Source organism: Saccostrea echinata, unplaced genomic scaffold (genome assembly GCF_033153115.1).
Source record: "Saccostrea echinata isolate AGI-Se365-2 ecotype Australia unplaced genomic scaffold, CSIRO_AGI_Sech_v1 ptg000012l, whole genome shotgun sequence".
Taxonomy (NCBI): Eukaryota; Metazoa; Mollusca; class Bivalvia; order Ostreida; family Ostreidae; genus Saccostrea; species Saccostrea echinata.
This window is the reverse complement of record NW_026889761.1, coordinates 17,539,669-17,560,000: the sequence shown is the minus strand read 5'-3', so window position 1 is coordinate 17,560,000 and position 20,332 is coordinate 17,539,669. Positions and strand designations below refer to the sequence as shown.

Genomic DNA, 20,332 nt, shown 5'->3' with positions numbered 1-20,332 from the left:
TTTCTTTTATTCATCCAAAGTAGACATAAAAAAATACCTATTTACACTTAATGTCGCCGTATAATTAAAATTAATTGATACACTGATGAGCATATGCATTCAAAGCCGCTTGAACGGAATGGTGAAAGAGTTAATTTCACTTAATTATTTCTTAATTAATCGGGTAGTTTTGTAAATGTAATTAACTATGAACATTGATCCAGACACCAAGCGTAAGAAAGCTTGGGTTACTATTGACACTAAATTTAGTTTCAACACATTTGGTAAAACGTATTTATTACGAACGTACAATTCAGGATTAACTTAAGAAGAAAATAAGTTATGAAAAAAAAGAGTCCGTGTTATCCTGTCATGTACTTCATGAAATAAATAGACTCCCTGCCAATCGCTCAGGTAAGTGCACTGAAGTGTGACTAATCTCCCCAGTCTTTCACTATCGGCAAATTTCAAAGTGAAAATCAAGCCATTGTGTATAGACAAGCGACAGTGCATGAACCACAGGTGTAGATAGGTGTCATCTTTTGTTTTGTTGATTGTCCCAAGAGTGAAAAGGTGTGAAAAAAATATTACGGACGGAAATTTTCTATTATAGTAAGCGAAGTGTATACTTTTACCTATGATAATAACAGACAAAATTTATAATGAATTATTAAGAAATGGTTCTGTGTTTCAGATATCTATGATAAAAAAAGAAGTATGATATAAAACCGGTATGATAAAAAACGAATTGTACTGTACCACCAAATTTTCACTAATTCTTGATTATCCCCCCTTTAAAGAGGGTGTGACCCTTCACTTGAACAAACTTGAATCCCCTTTACCCAAAGATGCTTTGTGGCTGGGTTGGTTGAAATTGGCCCGGCGGTTCTAGTGAAGAAGACAAAAATGTGAAAAGTTTACAGGCGGACAGATGAATGACAAACAAAATGTGATCAGAAAACCAGAAAAACTCAAGTGAGCTAAAAACTGATGATCACAAGTACTTGGAAAGAGTTACAGTATTTGAAAAGCAGTTTTTTTTTCATGCATTAATTGTTTTCAGAAGCTGAAAAGGTATGACTTGTATCCATGTTGAAAAAACTTCACATTTCAGAAAACAGTATGATTAAAAATAGTTAATCAAGGTGCTTTGAGTAGCAAAATAAGCTAAACTGGTATAGCTAATTCAACCACAGAGCTTAGTGAATTTTAAAATGCACAACCTTTTCAACTCTTAATCATTCTTAAAATATTTATATCATCATTTCTGATTCAAGGGAGAACTAGAGATATGATCAGAAGTATATCCATTGACTAATAAACATGTACATGTATATTGTGTTTTTTAAGTCATTAATGTTTGTTTGTTGTTAAATGTCCCTCTTGGGAATTTTTCACTCATACGGAGACACCACCACTTAAAAATAATGAAGACGTACAAGTCGGATTTAAGGTTAACATTCATTTTAGGAATTTTCAACAATTAATTAAGACGTAAAGAGATAACTCCTTCCCCTTGCCCCTTCCCCTTCCCAGACCCCAGTTTGTTCATGTATGCAAACTAGTCTAATACTTTGGTTTGACATAAAAAAAATGTGAATACATACAAATAGCTTAATGGTCCATCTCTTTGAATGATTTTCATTCCTAATTCTAGGTTGACCCAAATTCATGAATGAAATGTCAAGTAATCTTATCATTGATGCACTTCTATTTAATTTGATGTAGTCATATTATGAACAAGAGAGTGGGGATGACCTCAAGGGTTCATAACCTTAAACCATTAGATATACATAACATAATAACACAAGAAACAAAATTATGTCTAGTCAAATGGAAAAATTTTCTACTATTTAGGAGTCGCATGATCATTTGTCATTTCAGGGACAGGGAGCGGCTAGGGAGATTGGAACCCCCCCCCCCCCCCCTGGAATTTGTAGAGTTATTTAAATAGGACTATATACTGATTTACAGAAGCAAATAAAAAATGACTTTGGATGCCCTCCCCCTTTAAAAACATGGACCCCACCATCATTGTTTTCATTTTGTTTGTTTGTTTTTTATTTTGCTCCTCAGGAAATTCTGGGCTGGAATTTTTTTGGACCGAGGTGTGGACCCCCCTCCCCCCCCCCCCCTCCCCCCGGAAAAAAATTCCCGGATCTATGCCTGTAACTGAATGTAATGTCGACAACGGGAGATAACTCTTCAGAATGTGAAATTCGTCTATTGTGGCATCGATGATCCACTCTCTACGATCGGCTCATACATTCAGTGTCTGAGAGAGAAACGAACGACGACTCTGCATAGGAGATTGCCGATGATCTTTGATCCTTTTTAAACTTTAACCTAACCATTTGCATTTTGGTTTATTTTACCCCAATCTATACATAAACTTGTACTTACCGACTGTCATAGGTCCTGTCAACTTCATGAAATATAATCCAATTAAAACACAAAATGAATTAATTTCCACTGATATACATGTAACACTGCACCATGTCACATGGCATGTGCAATCTAAAAATGATAATGGTAAAACTAGTACTAGGACTGGTAGGGTGACGCAAGCCCAATGTGATGTAGAAATTTTCAAAAAGGTGTTCACATACATGTACAGTACAAGAACAAATTTTAAATTATCATAACAAACGATGTTTTAACATAACTTTGCCATCTAGGCCTATTTCCAAAAACAGGCAAATTGTGTGAGTGTGTATTTGGGGGGGGGGGGGGGCACATATAAATTGATTGGGTATGGCTTTTCAAGGAGGTTTTTGCCTAATCAAATACTAAAAAAAGTTTGCACATTTTGATAAATTCATCAAAAACGCTTAGTACTAAAATAATATTATTTGTTGTTGAGAAGATAAATTTAATTTAAAAAGTTCCAATTATGGGCCAAAAATTTATACCCCCCCCCCTTTTTATTAAAACCTAATTTACAACATTAATTAAATTCTGATATTTCAGACTGGTAATGAATTAAGTATATGAAATGCGTATAAGAGGTTCATGGGTCACATGGTCACCTGAGCATTTTATGCTCGATTTGACGAATACATGTACTGTGTAAATTATAGAATTATTTGGACTTTTTCCTTGGTAAGCCCAATATGAAGGAGTGGGCATTTAGAGGCAAACACCTTAGTGCGGGTATTACTGTCTCATGACAGCATCTAGTTTAGGATTGTTTTTTTGCAGGCAGTTGTCTTATATACTTATACAGTATTTCATTGTTTATCATCACCTCTTGGGAAAAATAAATGATTTTTTGGGATTGTTTTTTGCAGGCAGTTGTCTTACTATATACTTATACAGTATTTCATTGTTTATCATCACCTCTTGGGAAAGTAAATGATTTTTTGGGATTGTTTTTTGCAGGCAGTTGTCTTGTATACTTATACAGTATTTCATTATTTATCATCACCTGTTGGGAAAATAACTGATTTTTTGGGATTGTTTTTTGCAGGCAGTTGTCTGACTTGAACAGAGATGGAGAGTTATCTCTAGATGAATTCTGTATTGCTATGCATTTAGTGGTTCTGAGGAGACACGACATAGAAATTCCAGACAGACTGCCATTTTCTCTGATGCCATATACCTCATTTACAAATGGTAATTATTACTATATTAAAATTCCATCATTATTGAAATCTATTAATTCACCTAATATCTAAATACAAAAAGTAACTTTGTGAATTAGCATTGTAATTGTTAAATATACAGTCAAGCCTTGTTATCTTTAACTCGATGGGATGAGAAAAAACTTCAAGATATCCCAGGGTTCGAGATATCGAGTGTAAAATACTTGAGAAATCTGTGGTTAGGATTTCCAAATCACTTAGACATATCCATGGTAATTGAGATATCCGTGTTCGGAATACCGAAGTTCAACTGTATATTGCTATAGTTTAAGTGGATTTTTTAAAACTGGTACTGGTAATTTTTTTAAATGGGAGTTGTTTTTTTTTGGGGGGGGGGTATTATTTGTATGATCATTATTACATTCTTTAGGAATATTTAGAATCATTACAAACTTCATCAAACAGAGTCTTTACATTCAAAACTCTTCCCTTAATGTTTACTTGTCTCAGTACATGTGATCTGTCTCTTTTTTAGAGGAACCCTTTGCTGTTGATCACCCTTCAGGGGGAACTCTAAAGAGAGCCACACCCCCAGAAACACCCCCTTCTCACCCCCAGTCTATTAGTGAATCCTTGGAGCCTATAGGACAAGATGCCTCCTCAGATACAGCCAGTGATGTAGCTTCCCCGAGTGTCAAACCACTGAACTTTGCCTCAATACCAGTGTCTGAGTCGGTATGTATTACAATATTGATATACAGTCAAACCTCATTATATCGAATTCAATGGGACCAAGAAAAAAAGATATCAAAGAATTCAAGATATCAAAGTTACAAAACGTAAAGAAAATGTTGTAGGGCTCCCAACTTGCCTCCGTGTATCCATTGTATTCAAGATATTAGTGTTTGAGGTATTGAAGTTCAACTGTATAAATATATTATTGTATGTTGAAGCAGAATTTAGTAAGAAATATAAGAGGAAATTAATGATGTCATTAAAAGGAAAATTTAAAGATAATGAAAATTTAGAGTGTTTTTTTTTTTTTAAAATGCTATCATACATATAATAATTTAAAAGACATAATTAAAAAAAATGGAGGGGTGGGGTTAATTTATGTTTCAAGAATGATAAATATATTCAAGCCAGAAACCATGCAGGAATATTGAAATATAGGGTTCATGTATTAGTAACTTTGATATGTCATATCGTTTTCTAATAAAGAATTTCTCTCTCTCTCTGTTAGGATAAAATTGTACATCCAATTGCCAAGAGAGTCTCGCCAGATCATCATTCCGAGCGAGGACGAGCATTCTCAGGTATGTGACATCTCCAGCTGTCAACATACGTATTAAATCAATGTATTACACAGCAGTGTTTTGGAGGGATATCTGAACAATATTTATAGCATGATCAGTACACTGCAAAAGTTTATTTTTTTTTTTTTAATTTAGTTATTAAACTTGATTTTTGAATCTTTTTTAGGCAAAGAAGGTATGGTAGAATAAAATGCATGTCAGATTTAAAGTTGCTTTTGACACATTTTATGAACATTTTTAATCAAGGTTGTTTTTTGGTACTGCAGGCTCAATGGATTAGAAAAAGGGTGTGATAAAAGAAAGATTACCCTAGTAATATTTATATAAATATCTAACTAAATTCATACAAAAAAATTGAATACTGTTAAAAAAGCTCTTTTTAAAATTTTCTTGGAAAGATGTACATTTATCTTTTACACCCATTTGAATTTGAAGTCTGCTTGAATAAATATGATATTTTTATAGGTAGTGCATAGGGAAAAAAAAAAGAAATAGAAAAAATGAACTGAATATAATCTTGACTTCAAAATACTTTCATAACTCCTGTCCTAATGTAAATATGATCTGAGGAAAACTTAAACTCTAAAAGATACAATTTTTAAAAATAATTTTTAGAAAAATTTTATTACAGGGATCCTCTCTAAATACTGTTACCGTTTTTAGAAATGTCCCTAAATGAGAACTAACTGCATGTAATATTGGGATTTTATTAAGTAAACTACTTGACAATACATATATCTGCTAGTGGAATGCCTGGCATGTGTTTTAGTATAGAGCATGTCTCCACTCTACCATGAAGCATGTATTCTATTAGTAGTTGGTAGTTATTAGCATATAAACCAGTAGATTATACCCATTAATCTACCTGTAGTGATTTCATCCACAGAAAATTTTTATGATATATCGTAGTTGAGTTTTATCTAAGGAAGTAAATTGATAATAATTTCAGTGGATGAAGTGACCATTTATTGTAAATTCTGCAAAGTTTTGGAATGGTAAATAATGTCTTGTTGGATTTAGAGTTATGCACCCTTAGTTTCCACATTGAATCTGTTTCCCTGTTTCTTTTTTCCCTTTGTTTATTGCATGACTCCTTGGTTGTATGCAAACCTTGTATGTTTACAGAGCCTGCACCTCCTCATAATGACCAATCAGAATCCGCCACAAAAAAACTCCGAGCAAAAACTGAGTCCAAGCTCAATTCCTCCCAGAATGACATAGATCTCCTCACCGGAGATGATGAAGTTATGGCTGGAAGTGCCCCACCTGTTCCACCCCCTGTGTCCAGTAGACCGCGACCAGTTCCCCCGAAGAGCTTGGGTCCAGGTATAGGAGTTCAGATAAAGACCACTGCGTTCATAGACCAAGCATGACAAAATAGTTCCACTCAGTTTGATGCATGATTTTTCTGCATCTTGCAATCCAATTTAGAATACATTGTTTTCTAGATGTGATCTGTGGTTACTTTTTCATTCTGTGACGAATGACTTTTTGGCAGTGGTGTACAGACTAACATAAATATTAATAAACCCAAGAAAGCACCCTATTCTATAATCTAATAAAAGTTTGTGTAAATATTTTATGTTAATGGACATTTTTTGTTTGTTTTTAAGGTTATTCCTCCTTTAAAAAGAAAAAATATACAATGTATAAAATTGACATCTATAAGCACATATTCAGTATAGAAAGAAGCATGGTATCCATTATCAAGTTCCATAAGGTGTATCCTAATCAATAGAAATTAAACACTTTGTGTAGAAAAAAATATGTCAGATAATAGGTTTTGTGTTGGAAAAAATTAAACTTTTATTTTTACAAATCATTTTATACTTCATATAGTGAAAAATAATATTAAATAAGAAAAAAACTGAAACTCAGTCATTATAAAAATTTAGTTGATGACAGTATTATGCAGAGTGTATACATATCATTTTAATATTTACAACAAACTCTAGGTAAAAAATGACTGATGTGTTTATATAATTTTTTTTCATCCACTTTAAGTACAAGGTTAATAAAAGATTCAATTATTTTAGTAATTAAACCAACTTTTATTTGCGGCAACCTTTTTTAAAAAGATTTTTCAGTTTGAAATCTATATGTATTATGTAACATATAAATTTTTTTCACAATTGAGGAAACATTCTACATAAATACACAAATAAGTAAAGGTGAGAAATATTTGCATGTAAAAGAAATTCACATATATTTCTCACATGCAAATAAAAGTTGATTTATAGTATGTAAGATTTATGAAGTGCTTTAAAATTGTTCATCTTAAAACCTGAGAACTTTCATTTTCCTTTAGTCTTCAGCACTTCAGTTTATTTATTGAAGTAATGCTCTTGTTTTTATCTTTTAGTTCCGGGTAACATAAGTGGTCTTCTACTCCCTGCCCCCACATCTAGTCACGGTGATAATACAGATGGTGGCATAGAACAGGAGCCTCCAGTACCCCCACCACGGCCCACGGGGAGAAGTTTATCTATGGATGCTAGCAAAGGTAATGGTGCCCCCCCCCACACACACATATTCGAGCTAGAGTTTGAAAATAGGAAAGGAATAATATATGGACCAAAGTACGCCTTCTGAGTGGCAGTGCCAGTCCTTGCTTTGGTATACCGAAGCTGTGTGTTTTTGAATTCTTATTTTACTGGTAGGAGGTAGTGGAAAATTATTGTCAAAGATATTGTAGGGGTCAACAGGAAAAGTGATATTTTTTCCTGGTGAGATCATATTCAGCAATTACCTTATTTAGCAGAAAATATATATTTATAGACACTTTTTTACATGTACATATAACAATGTTCCTAATATGACCAACAGGAAATAAAATTTCAGGGGAAAAATACAGATTCTGTATCAGGAAATTTATTTTTCTTGTATGAGGAAATACATATGTACAATGTAAGTAATTTAAACATCAGCTTCAGAGTATGAGTAAGTCCATCTTATTCTCTGGGATGCTGCAAAAAGGATCTAAAAAATTGTCAGGTGAGTGTATGCTTCGTCAAGAGGGATATACCATAGATAAACCATTTCCTGATGACTAAAATGATCATTTCCTGCAGAATAAGTAATCTGTACCTTATAGCAGCTTTGCTATGAAACATAGTCCTCGGTGTGTTTCACTTATCATACTCTGTATGATATTGATTGATACTCAAAGGTAAGTGAGAAGATAGGATATTTTATTTTATCCACATAATGATTTATAAACTTTTTCCTTTGTAAGATAAAACTCTAGATATGCAGAATATTATATGTCTGAATTGTTAAGTTACTACATGTAGTATCAAATTTAAACAGACATGTACAGATTATCTTGATGAATAGTTCTTTGACAGCCAGTTTGACAGTTGTTTGCATCAGACGCTCGAGTGATTTTTTTAATCAAATTTCTCTGTTGACTGTGTATTTTGAAAAATCGTTGTATTTTTAATTTCTTCTTTAAAATTAATGGTCAATCAAACATGGCAGAAAGCATCCTTGAGTGAAGGGGATTGAAGTTGTTTTTTCCATTTGAGGGTCAATGGACCCTTCAAAAGGGAAAATGAACAACAAATAGTAATAGAGAGTGGATTTATTTAAAGATGGGTGTAAAACCTTCCTTATATAGAGTAAAGTGATGCAGATTTATTCCAATCATGTTCCCTGGAAACAAGCTTAGGTGGTACCAAAATAGAGTTTCAGCGTAGAATTTCAGTATCTTTGCAATAATTTGACAGCAGTTTCACCTTTGAGATGGGATATTCATACTACCGGTACTTGCTACATGGATTGCACCAATGAATAGCTCAGTTCAGATCACTGTTAAGGACCCTCTCTACACTGCACCCTATTTTCAGGGTACTTTTGTGTAATTAGACTGACCCACCATTTGACATATAGGTAAAATAAATTGTAATCTGAATTGTATCACATAATTTAAAATAAATCCAAGTATTCTAAACATTATATTAGACCAAGATAGAGTATTTGAAAACTTTATTTGCATGTATTTTATCCATTTGAGTAAGCGAAGGCAATTTTTCTTTTCTATTACTTCATTGTCTTTGAAGATTTTTCCTGAATAAAAAAGGCACGCTCCCTATATTAAAAATGAGTTAGTTAATTTCAGAATATCCCCCTTTATGTTATATAATTTTCTCAAAGTCCAAAAAACATTTTTCATCAGTGTATAGAGGGTCCTTAAGGTCACAGGGTTCAACAGGGATAGACATTAACTTTCAGATTCAATTGCCCTTCGGGCAAGTGATCTCAAACTTTGACTTGTCCGAATGCAAAACTTGGTTGCCCAAAATTAGGAAAGAATTTAAGGAGAAAGTTATTAATTACTGTAAAGTTATGATAAGGAAAAAGGTGACCAAATACACTACTGTCAATTTGGAAAGTTGAGCTACTTGAAAAAAATTTGAATCGGCATTTGTACATAAATGTATACCACTGTACTTGTAAATTTAACCTGTTAACACACACTGCCATGCAGCAATAACCCTCTGTTTCCATTTAATAAAATTCATATTTTTAAAAATTATTTTCGGTAGGATCCTTCTATGAATCGTGATTTTCAGAGATAACTGTGAAGCAACGCTGAAAGAAGATATTTGATACAAAACATACATCTTCTTGATCAGGATACATCGTATTCCACTGTACTTATATATTATGTGCGTGAATAAATATTCTAATTTCTTACAAGAAGTTAACAAAATTTTGTTTGAATTAGAACATATTTACTATGAAAGAAAATAACGTACCCGATCATTAAATGAAATGTATTATCCAGAAATGCTAGCAAGGTATTCCGAATGCAAAAACATTTTCAGTCGGCTAAGTGGCGGAAATCAAGTGTTCAATTTATTGTTTTATTTATAAATTAATGTAAACTAAGTAAATATATACATTTGTATGAGTAAAAATCACTTGCCCGATCAGACAAGTACGTCGGCAATTTCACTTGCCCGAACTGAGAATTGATTTACTTGTCGTGGGCAATCGGACAAGCGTTAATGTTGATCCCTGTTCAAGGTTGTGGCTGCTATTTCTAAAATGAGATATATTACTTACACTACTTTAAACTATGTTATTCATATCATTTTGCAAATTTAAATTGCAAACACTTTGAAGTTTAATTTTGGAATTTGGACAGTTTAGTTTTTACATACTTTACAAGTAAGAAAATTGACAATAGTAAAAATTTCCATAAGGTTGGTGCACATTTCAGTAAAGGACACACTTTATTATTTATTCATCTATCTATCAAGTTGTGACCTTTAGGCTAGGTTTGAGCACCATTGGGTGAGTTCAAAGTTTTAAATAGGAATGCATGGATACCTCTTTGTATATCAAATCAGTTGAATGATTCCTTCCTTCTTGTCTTTGTGCAGATGGCTAATAGCTCTTCAATAATATTTTTATTATATGTAAAACTGGTTTAAATAAAAGAATCTGTATTTTGTTTAGGTCTTTCAACACCCCCAGCTGTTCCACCCAGGGCATCTCCTAAAGATGTAAGTAATGATATTTTTGTGAATGCAGAATGCTTGTGTATTTTTAGCTCTACTAGTCAGAGACCAGAATGCTACTCCTCCTACTATTTTTGGTCTGATTTTAGTATAACTAGGCACACAAGTAGACTACACTTAGATACATAATTCTATATATTAGTTTTTTATTTCAGTGTACAGTGTTGTCACAGTTAATAAAAATAGTAATTTCTGTGAAATACTTTTCAAAATCCAACTGCTCCTACAGTTTTGGTCTGATTTCAGTATAACTTGGCACAAAAGTATACTACACTAAGATACGTAATTCTGTTTATCACTTTTCGAATACCATGAATGGTGTTGCCATGGTTACTAAAAATAGAAATTTCATTGAAATACTTTCAAAACGCTACCCCTAGAAGCGGGCGAGCGGATTTTATTTTATATTTTTTATTTCTTCTATTGTACAGATTTTGTGTTGACATGGTGCAGAATTAACTACATGTATTATGCCCAAATGAAAGTCATAGAAAAGGTCCATTTAAATATACATATCCTTTACTACACATCTTCACTAATATTTTACAACTGATAATCCAAATAATCCTTGTCTAATATGTATTAAAGCAATAAGTGATAGATACAGTGTTATGGAAATAGTTCCAAGAGTACTGTTGCTCCTACATGTATCAATTTCTTACTTGCTATGAATATTATGGGCAGGTGAAAATGCCTGTTGGGTTTAAATGTTAAAAGGTCAAGGCCAAAAGCAGAGATGGGTTTTGACAATACTTCGATTGAAACTGCATTCTATCGTTTCAGTCATATTTGAAAAAGAAATTAGATGGCAAGGAGATAGAGTCAGGGCAGCTATGTGTTATGAACACCATTCTATTAAATATTTCATAAATTGGATTCTTGGAATGAAATCATATTAAGAAATATACTGTAATCTAATATAAAATGCTTTGTTTTATTATTTTTATTCATTAAAAAATATTTTGTGCAATTAGAGTCCTGCAGCCAGAAAGTCAGGGGAAGTCTCCTTCAGTGCAATAAATTCCAAGTTTCACGAGTTCAAGAAGTTTGAATCCATTCCATCAGAAGAGTCACTCAACAAGATGGCGGGTCTGGACAGTACAGACTCCACCACTTATAAGGTTTATTTGTCAACAATAATAGTTACTTGATTAATGTTTGACTATTTTCCCCTGCCAGTAAAATACTCATCCTTCCAGATTTTGATTTATTTCATAGAGATGATAATGCAAATGTATTTGTACATATGGTTTCACAGTTTATCATTTCTTTTGTCTTGTATAGACTGTAGATTTACCAAAATTTGTAATTGTGAAATGAACATGTTATGTCATGGTTCATTAACTCTTTTTTTTGTAGGGACATCTTCAAACATCTGGACCAGAAGCTGGAGGTAGTGGTTTTAAGATCACTGGAATTTGTTCATGCTTTTACCATATAAGCAGAATTTTTAGCAAGGATCTAATTTTGGCATTATTAGCAAGGGTGCCAGGATCGCTAAAATTGAATATCTCTGAAAATTAATTGCATTTATTTTATAATAGCTTCTTTAGTGAGCATTTTAAAATCTTTAAAATTGATTCTTGCTAAAAATAAGTACCAATTTTTAAGGGTAAATCGCTAAATTGAGTCTTTCTAAAATTTCCACTTGTACGGTATATTGTTGTTAAACAATGGAAGATGAAAAACAAAATCATTCTTGAATTTACATATTATGAGACATAAATAAATTCTTGTTATCATCTTTTTTTTCAGATTCTAATGCTGGCAATGCCAATGCATCAAGGGTATGGAAAATATTTTTATAATAATAATTATTTTTAAACATTGCTAGAGAAAGTTTGCGTATCAGATCTCAAATGGATAAAAATATATACATGTAGTCATAATTGGTAAAGGGATGTATTTACAATGCTGACTTTGGGTTTAGGACTCATCACCGCTAGTCAAGTTTGACGTCCCTGATGATGAAGTCGGAGGTGGTGAAACTCAGGTGTCCCTAGAAATGAAGAGGTAAGTACTGCCTAGGCTGTTATATTTCAAAACAATATTTCTCAACCTCTTAGATTATTATGCAACATCCACAAAAATGTCTGCTTAATGTCCTAAATAAATCTCTTCTCTGACATAAGTTTGTAAACAAAGATCCCAAATATCTTTAGCATATTTTATTATAGTAATTATTTCATAAAGGGGCATAGTGAATCTTCATCAATCTAGATTTGCAATAAGTCAGTAATGAATGTCTTACTATTCAAATGAATTACTTCTTGTATTATGTCAAATAATATTAAATATTTTTACACAAAATATTAATTCTATGTAGAATTCATACAAAATTGCAGCTACATGGAATGACTTTTTTCTCTTGTGTTTTAAGGCAATTGAGTAGAGACAAAAAAGAACTCCAAATGGCAATTAGGACACATAAAGAGAGGAACTCAACATTAGAGAGATTGGGAAGTGAATTGAACCAAGAACTTCAGGAAGTGATGGAACAGCGGATAGCATTAGAGATTCAGTTGGAACACTTGAAGCCTTTCTCCAGCTGAGGAATTTCAAAAGAGATATGTTAAAATCTAGTCGACATCTTAAGGTGTTCCAGTGATCAAAATCATTCCTTGTGTTCTCTCTAGGAAAATCCATATTCCCAGATGATGGCTGATTGGGGCATTTGGGCGGTCATTATATTAAAAATTATATTTTTTTTTTCTTCTTGTGGTTCAAAATGTGTTTACAGCTTTATGCATCCTCTGTGTCAGGGAGAGGATGAGTAGTGGTAAATTTCAAAAGAAACAGTTGTTTTATTTTAGAAGTGTTTATGCTGATTTTTTTTTTGGTATCAAATGCATTGTAATCTCATACATTATTTTTTTTCTCTTCAATTTTTTTTAAATTATGACTGGAGAAAATTTCCTTAATGAAAATATCCCACGGCAGTTGAGGGGACCCTCATTAAATATGTTTCAAGTGCTACATGTTAAACTTGATGAATTTGGTGCATTCTCTCACTATTGATTTAATCTCATTTTAGCAGCCATTTTTTCTTTTTGTTTTTTTTTTTACACTTTGTAATCTCATCATCCATCGAGAAAAAAAAGTTTGCTATCTGCAGAGTTACTCAAAAATCATTGATGTTAGGAAGTTTTACAAATGCTTTTTTCCCATTTTGATATTCAAAGATTTGTCCATATGTAATCTTCTGCCTTCTTGTAACTTCAGCTTAAAAAAAATGTTTAAATATGAATATAAGAGCAGTACAGCAATATTTTATTTACATTCATCGTAATAGTTCACTTGGAATTCATGGCTGATGATCAATACATGTGTACCATACATACTTACTGCTACATGTTTAATTGGCTGGTATGATGGAATGGTTGTCCCCCCTTCCATCCATACATTACTGCTACGTGTTTATTTGGCTAGTATGACGGAATGGTTTGTCCCCCCTTACTTTTCCCGATGGCCAAACTTATCCTTCCGATAACAATGCAATATGTTTGTTTTCTGAGTAGCAACTGTGTTTAACTGTTACAGTGTATGTATGTAGAGATGAAAAGACTTTATTTTCCTTAATAGTCTCTAAGAGAGAACTAGTAAATTTCAGATACTTGAATTCTGTTTCATTATAGGGTAATAGTTTTATTTACAGCATCATTGTTTTATATATAAAGTCATTCAATGTTGATCAGACGGTGCAATTTCTTCATTATTTTAGATTAATGGGAAGGTGTACAATACATATATGACATACTCATATGCTAGCAGTGATATGATTAAAGATTGGTTTGGTACAAAAGTAAAAAGAATTGAAATTCCTTAAAGGGTTAAGATTCATCCATTTTTTTATATAATTTAAGTTGGTATGAACTATATCTAGTCATCTATATACATGTAGTACAGATATGCAAATAAGTTAATATACACAGATATGCTAATAAGTTAACTAAGAATCATAGTCAGGGGAGCATTCTTATTGCTATTCATATATTAGTGATATATAATGTATTTAAATATATTCTGATATACATTTGGTATACAATATTTTAGAAGATATAAAAATTTTGCAAAAATATTGTGGTCAAAGAGAGATAACTTCTGGTAATGAAGGAGGAGACAGCATTTTTAATTCAGTTGTGCCTGCTTGAATACAATACTATTCTTAACAGACATATTTAGTAACATTTTATTGGCTGATAAGTTAAAACAATACACATACATGTGCTACAGTAAAGTCCACTTATGGCGAGTAAAGATTGTTAAGTGTTGCATTTGTTTTTTAAGAGTTGGAAAAAAAAAAACAAAACTATACGTTATTTCTGGTTAGAGGAAATCCTTTTCTGTGGAATTAATTATAATTGATGCCAATTACAAAGCATCTGATGCATTTCTGGGTTGTGAAGCATGTAAATAAGGCAATTATAACTTATAGAAGGCATTATACTCAGAAAATTAGCTCATGTCAGAGAGGGTAAAAATACAGGACTCAAATTCAGTCTTAGACTTACCAACAGATGTTTCAATGATGTGTTATTATAGAAAACATTGTACTTGATCTCTCTGGGTTTAATCTCATGTAGAGAATATTTTGGTTTACAAAGTGTGATTGTTTAATTTGTTTTTGTTTTTTTTGGTGGGGGAGGGGATGTTTTTAAAAGTAGACTTAAAACTTGTGCATCTAAGCGAGACTAATGCTTGTTTCTTTTGGTTAAAAGATATGAATAGCATTAACATAATGAAGAAATACTGGTTGAAGTTGTTAGATAAATTGTGTAAAGCCTAAACTGTGTGATACTTTGTGTGAAGAGATGAATGCTTGTCAAGAGATACTGTGGAATAAGTTACACTGTGTTTGATTTTGTTGCCATAATTACTTGTTTCATTTCTTTCTTTCTAGAGTGTTTATAGATCAGATTGCAGACTGAGTGAATGTTTTCAAATGTGTGTAACTTAACATGTAACAAGTTAATAAAATTATGTAAACATTTACTCTAAATATATATTTTCGATGAAAAAAAAAAATGCTGATTCAGAAGTACAGCTTTGTATTGAGTATCACATGCATATTATTTGTAACATGATTTCAGGTAAAGGTAATGGTCATTATTTACCGGGGTAATATCATTTTCTTGTGTAGGCCTTAAGAACGCTCTATACACTAATGAAAAAAGTTTTTATGGACATTGAGATTGAGAAAATTGTATAAAAATACCCTGAAATTAGAACTCTTTAGTATGCAGTGCATAGAGATTCCTTAAGGGCACTGACCATTCCATCCAAAATGGTAGCAGAGGTTATGTTTGCTTGATTTTGTAGTTTGAAATAAAGGGGGGGGGGGCTCATATCATATGAAATTTTAGAAAAATAAATATTCTAGTCATAGGTAGAAAGATTATCATCCAGCTAGTTCCAGGGGCAAATTTATGAGGATGCAACCCCCTCCCATCCCCAAGGAACAAATTATATGCTAACAGCTTGCATAATGAGATTTTATTACTATCTGTTTAAGGTGTTCTATAGAATTAATAAGAAAATATTTACATTTCAAAGTTCTTTGTTGGAGATAAAACTACATATGATAAGAAAGAACTTGATTTCTTCATAAAGCTATTGGTTCATGAAAGGCATAGTAAAGAAAAATCACCTGCTGGGCGGGAGTGAGAGACATAAGTGGGCGGGGCTTGGATCGAGCACCTGAATTTACGGATTCATGTAAATATAAGGAATAACTGTCAGTTTTGGTTTTATGATTATCAGGGAATTTGCTTGCGTGATAATTTTATGCGTTTATGCAAATGATCACGCAAGCCAGTTGCTTGATCACATCATAAAACCGAAAAAAAATCAAAAAATTAAAAAAAAATTAGTTATTCCTTAAATGTAGAAGAATATCAGGGTTTTTTTTACGTCAATTAACACCCCCCCCCCCCCCCCCCCGGCCACTTAAGGAACCATTGGTGCAACACACAAAAAAGATGTCCGCCAATCATTCAGTATAGAAAAAAAACAAGACATGCAAGCATAAAGTTTCACAAGGAGTTGATCTCCGGCATATTAGTAGAGACGTAGACCACAAGACATCTGAAAATAATTAAACATTCTGTACATGTAAATCTCCGAAAAACTTAACGCACACAATTTTGTTTAATATCTTAGACTCTTTTGAATTGGTGGGGAGGGGGGGGGGGTGCACATGCATTAGTTTAATTATGAAACTGCATGTCGATTTATACACCAAGTAATGCATGATTGTGTGTTCTTTTCGACGGTTAACAGAAAATCACCGCTGTGCAAGAAAGATATATATAGGTCCAGTAACGACAGGCGAAAACTCTGGCATTGTCATGTTCTGTAATTTTTGGAGACAGTTGAAGAAATGATTTTAATATTTAAATATTTGCTATTGGGGTAACCATTTATCATTGTTCGTCTTGAAGACTCGGTAAGAAGATTAAGCGGCGACCAAAGAGCGTGCGTGGTTACGTGAAAGTAAACTTCTAGTCTGTGCAAAGCCCGGATGCCTTTATGTGCAATTAAAAAGGATTTTATACTTTTCTAGGTGAGCATCTTTAATTACTGCAAAATGTACTTTATTAGGGATAAATTTATAAATGCTCTTCGCTTTATTTCCCCATTTTTTTTTCAAATACTTGTTTATAGAATTAACTGCACCATGAAAAAAGGTGGCATTGTCTATATCGCAAAGTATTAAACAGTTAAAAATTTCAAACATTCAAGGGAGAAGTAACAAACTTGAAAGGGGGGTCAGGCAAGTAAATGTTTCTTCCAGTTTTCACAAGCGAAAAATTGAAAAAATCATTCGGCAGACGTATATTTCGAGAATTAATAGTTAGTACATTACACACTACTACTTCAACTGAAAATGGGGAGGGGGCAGTCGGAGAATCGAATCTTTCAACTTAGTGAAGCTTACTCTCGACCCCCACACCAGTCTGATTAAAAGCAGCCCCCCTTCTATCGTCGTCGATAGAAGGGGGCTTGTTTTAATCACACTGCCCCCACCCCACCCTTCCTTATGGCTACGTCTATCATTTGTGGTACGACTTTTATTTAACATAGCAATACTCTAGTTCATTCACCCCCTTGATGTAGACCCATATCTTTTAAAATCAACAGAGATCCTATAATATTCTTGGTTTTGGGCTCTTATATATTAAGGTAACCATTCCCGTAAAATGGTCAGCGTAACATCTCGCGGCCTCGCAGAGAACAAATGTCATGAATGTGCCACATCTTCAGTCTTTCTGAAATTCAACCAAAATGTACTAGTATAAAGTATCGAGTTTCAATCCAATATTATTGAATTACCGCCAATATCAAATGTTTAAATAAGATTTCCTTTGTTACTTCTTACGTTATGGGAGAGATTTAATTAACTGGGCCAGGTTTATTTACATTAATGCAATGAACTTTTGTTGAAGGTAATTAATACCTACAAAGATAGAGTCACTGATTAAGCAAGTCAGTGATTTACTTGTATGCATCAACATTTTACTTCAATTGTTTCACCATTTCCTTAAATTAAAATTTTGTTGTTTCCTGCTAGCCCGTATCACAGTCCTTCAATTTTCCACCCCTCAAACTGTTCCCTATCTAAGATTCAACCGTCAAAATGACACGAGGACACGTGTGGCTTGTCACAGCGTGCTGTAACGTTTAGTTTTCGATCTCTTGGCAAAGGTTTGACTACATTAATACACAAACGGACCATTAGACACAAAGCCAAAGAGTTTTGACACAGGTAAGTTAAGTAGATATTTACACCAGGTATTACTTATAGAATAGTCAAGGCAGAATAGGGTGTGTTTTTGTCACCATGCATGGACTTTTACCACATTGAGCAGTTGCTGGTTTCATTGGTCTTTAGAGTCTATCGTAGTCATTGGAACCTTAAGCGTGAGTACTGTTAGAAAGTGTTCTTTTAGTAATTCGTATCTTTTTTTTTAATAGATATCAGGTATAGGTCAATTGCCATTTTAAACTTGTATTGAACAAAATTTTAGTTTGATAGAATCAGTTTTCTTCAAGCCATTCACTAGGGATCTGGGGTGTTTTGTATAAGTGATCTTGAAAGATTTGGATTTGCATAAAGCTATCTGCCAAAACATTAGTTTATTCTACAAGAATTTTAGAAATTGCATCTCACTGCTCAACGTGACCGTCAATAATTGCATGTTTGTAGACTGAATATAAAATAACGAAAATTAACGAAACCAGGTATCGTATTACAATAAAAAGTCTGTAATGGCACTAAAGAGACGCCGACCTGTCGTCATGTTAGCAGTAACAGCTACAAGGGTACGTGTGGAGTCACCGCAATGCTATAACCATGTCTATGTATACTTGTTACTGTGTATACTTGGTTTTTCCATTAAACACGTAGCAACGATCCGTTCTAGGGGATTTTAAAGGATCTTTCATGTAATAAATGAGTTTTCTAACAAATCACATCCTTATCAATATTTTGACGAGACTTGTAAGAAAACTAATTTCAGTCTTTTATGGGCAATTGAAGAATAGGCATGGTTAACATCACGAGACATAAAGTGTATTTTAAATAGGGAGATATCTAAAAAATATCAATTGAACGTAAATTTCCTTTCTAGTTTATAACCGTTAAACGTTTTTGGTGCACTCTACGACAGCCTTTAAAAAGACAGAAAGAACTGCAAGAGACCAAGCTAGGTGTGCTGAATGTTCAAGAGGATACGACTTAAGAAAGCACCAGTAAAAAAAATCACCTTTCAACTAGAGAAACCCGAATTCGTCGAACCCTGTCGAATTTTTTACAACTTGCCGGTTTTTATCTCTTTTATTACTTTTCCAATTCTACAATCAATAATCTTCTACATTTACAAAACGAACATGTCCGGTAAAACGGTTTTCAAAAATCAGCAGTGCTTTCAAAATCTTTTTAGAATTTAACACCAACGATTTACCTATTTATTTTCAAAATAACATTTTTTCATTTACAATTTTTATTCTGAGAATTGTTTGCGAAGTTCATTCAAAATTAAACCCCATCGATATTCCCTTATTTGTGTTTTATAAATATTTTACAATTCAGAATTAATATTTGATACGACAAAATGAAAGCTATCTAGCACCTATGGTTAAAATAAATAATTTCTTCTATCAATGAAAAGGTGATATTTGATTTGCATCCAAACATTTATAAAGAAAGTGGGTTTAAATCCCGAAACTAATTTAGAATTTTACTACTGAAAAGTAGATACTCTTCGGGTACCCAAAATGCAGAGTATTAAAATTAAAAACTTTATGGATTTTCTCACATATGTTACCTGAGTTTGAATAGTCAGATGCCGATTATTGTTTGAGATGAGACAACAAAATGCGATTAACTAGATATCCAGATTGTACCTACCATGATTATTACAAATTAACATTTTGAATTCTTCGAGGAATAAACTTTTTGATGAACCGCTGGATGGAAAGTCTTATATGTCAGGAGACAAAAAAAGTAAACTCATTATGTTTTGAATTTTAAAACGATTTAAGGTAGCATCCTTAAGTATACATATTTGAAATGATTTAATTTTGTCTTATGGTAAACCATTGCTACAGTTAAAAGAAATCCAGCAATTGTACATACATGTATTTCTATTCTACTGTCATGTAAAAAAAAATGTTGATATTTCTCATGCAAAATATGTACATAACAGTTTAGAAATTATACGTAAGAATTTTCAAATTTTTTTGCAAAGGACACTACCAAAAGCAAATGTACGAAAATAGTGACTTACCAGCAAAATAAAACTTTAGAACGAATTATCAGATGACATGAAAAAAAAAATCAATTTGTTCATTTAAAACATAGCTAAGAAAAGATAGACAGATATTTATTTAAACTATCAATGCATGGAAAGAATAATTAGGATAT

The 20,332-nt window shown here is 32.7% G+C and overlaps 2 protein-coding genes across 3 annotated transcripts in view; one reads left to right on the top strand and one right to left on the bottom strand.

Moving 5' to 3' along the window:
* Positions 1-15,399, top strand: part of LOC133185439 (ralBP1-associated Eps domain-containing protein 2-like) — a 35,209-nt gene extending 19,810 nt beyond the window's left edge. The window contains exons 9-19 of one of the 2 annotated variants that reach the window (XM_061320636.1): positions 3,449-3,594; positions 4,099-4,298; positions 4,807-4,879; positions 6,005-6,205; positions 7,242-7,382; positions 10,346-10,392; positions 11,382-11,528; positions 11,767-11,800; positions 12,163-12,194; positions 12,338-12,420; positions 12,788-15,399. In XM_061320636.1, coding sequence (XP_061176620.1) covers positions 3,449-3,594; positions 4,099-4,298; positions 4,807-4,879; positions 6,005-6,205; positions 7,242-7,382; positions 10,346-10,392; positions 11,382-11,528; positions 11,767-11,800; positions 12,163-12,194; positions 12,338-12,420; positions 12,788-12,959 — 1,276 coding nt within the window. In that variant the 3' untranslated portion in view covers positions 12,960-15,399. The remainder of the gene's footprint in view (positions 1-3,448; positions 3,595-4,098; positions 4,299-4,806; positions 4,880-6,004; positions 6,206-7,241; positions 7,383-10,345; positions 10,393-11,381; positions 11,529-11,766; positions 11,801-12,162; positions 12,195-12,337; positions 12,421-12,787) is intronic. The other variant, XM_061320637.1, reaches the window with a different exon arrangement.
* LOC133185440 (histone-binding protein RBBP4) overlaps positions 1-20,332 on the bottom strand; it is a 241,291-nt gene that overhangs the window by 36,684 nt on the left and 184,275 nt on the right. The gene's annotated exons all lie outside the window — the stretch shown is intronic.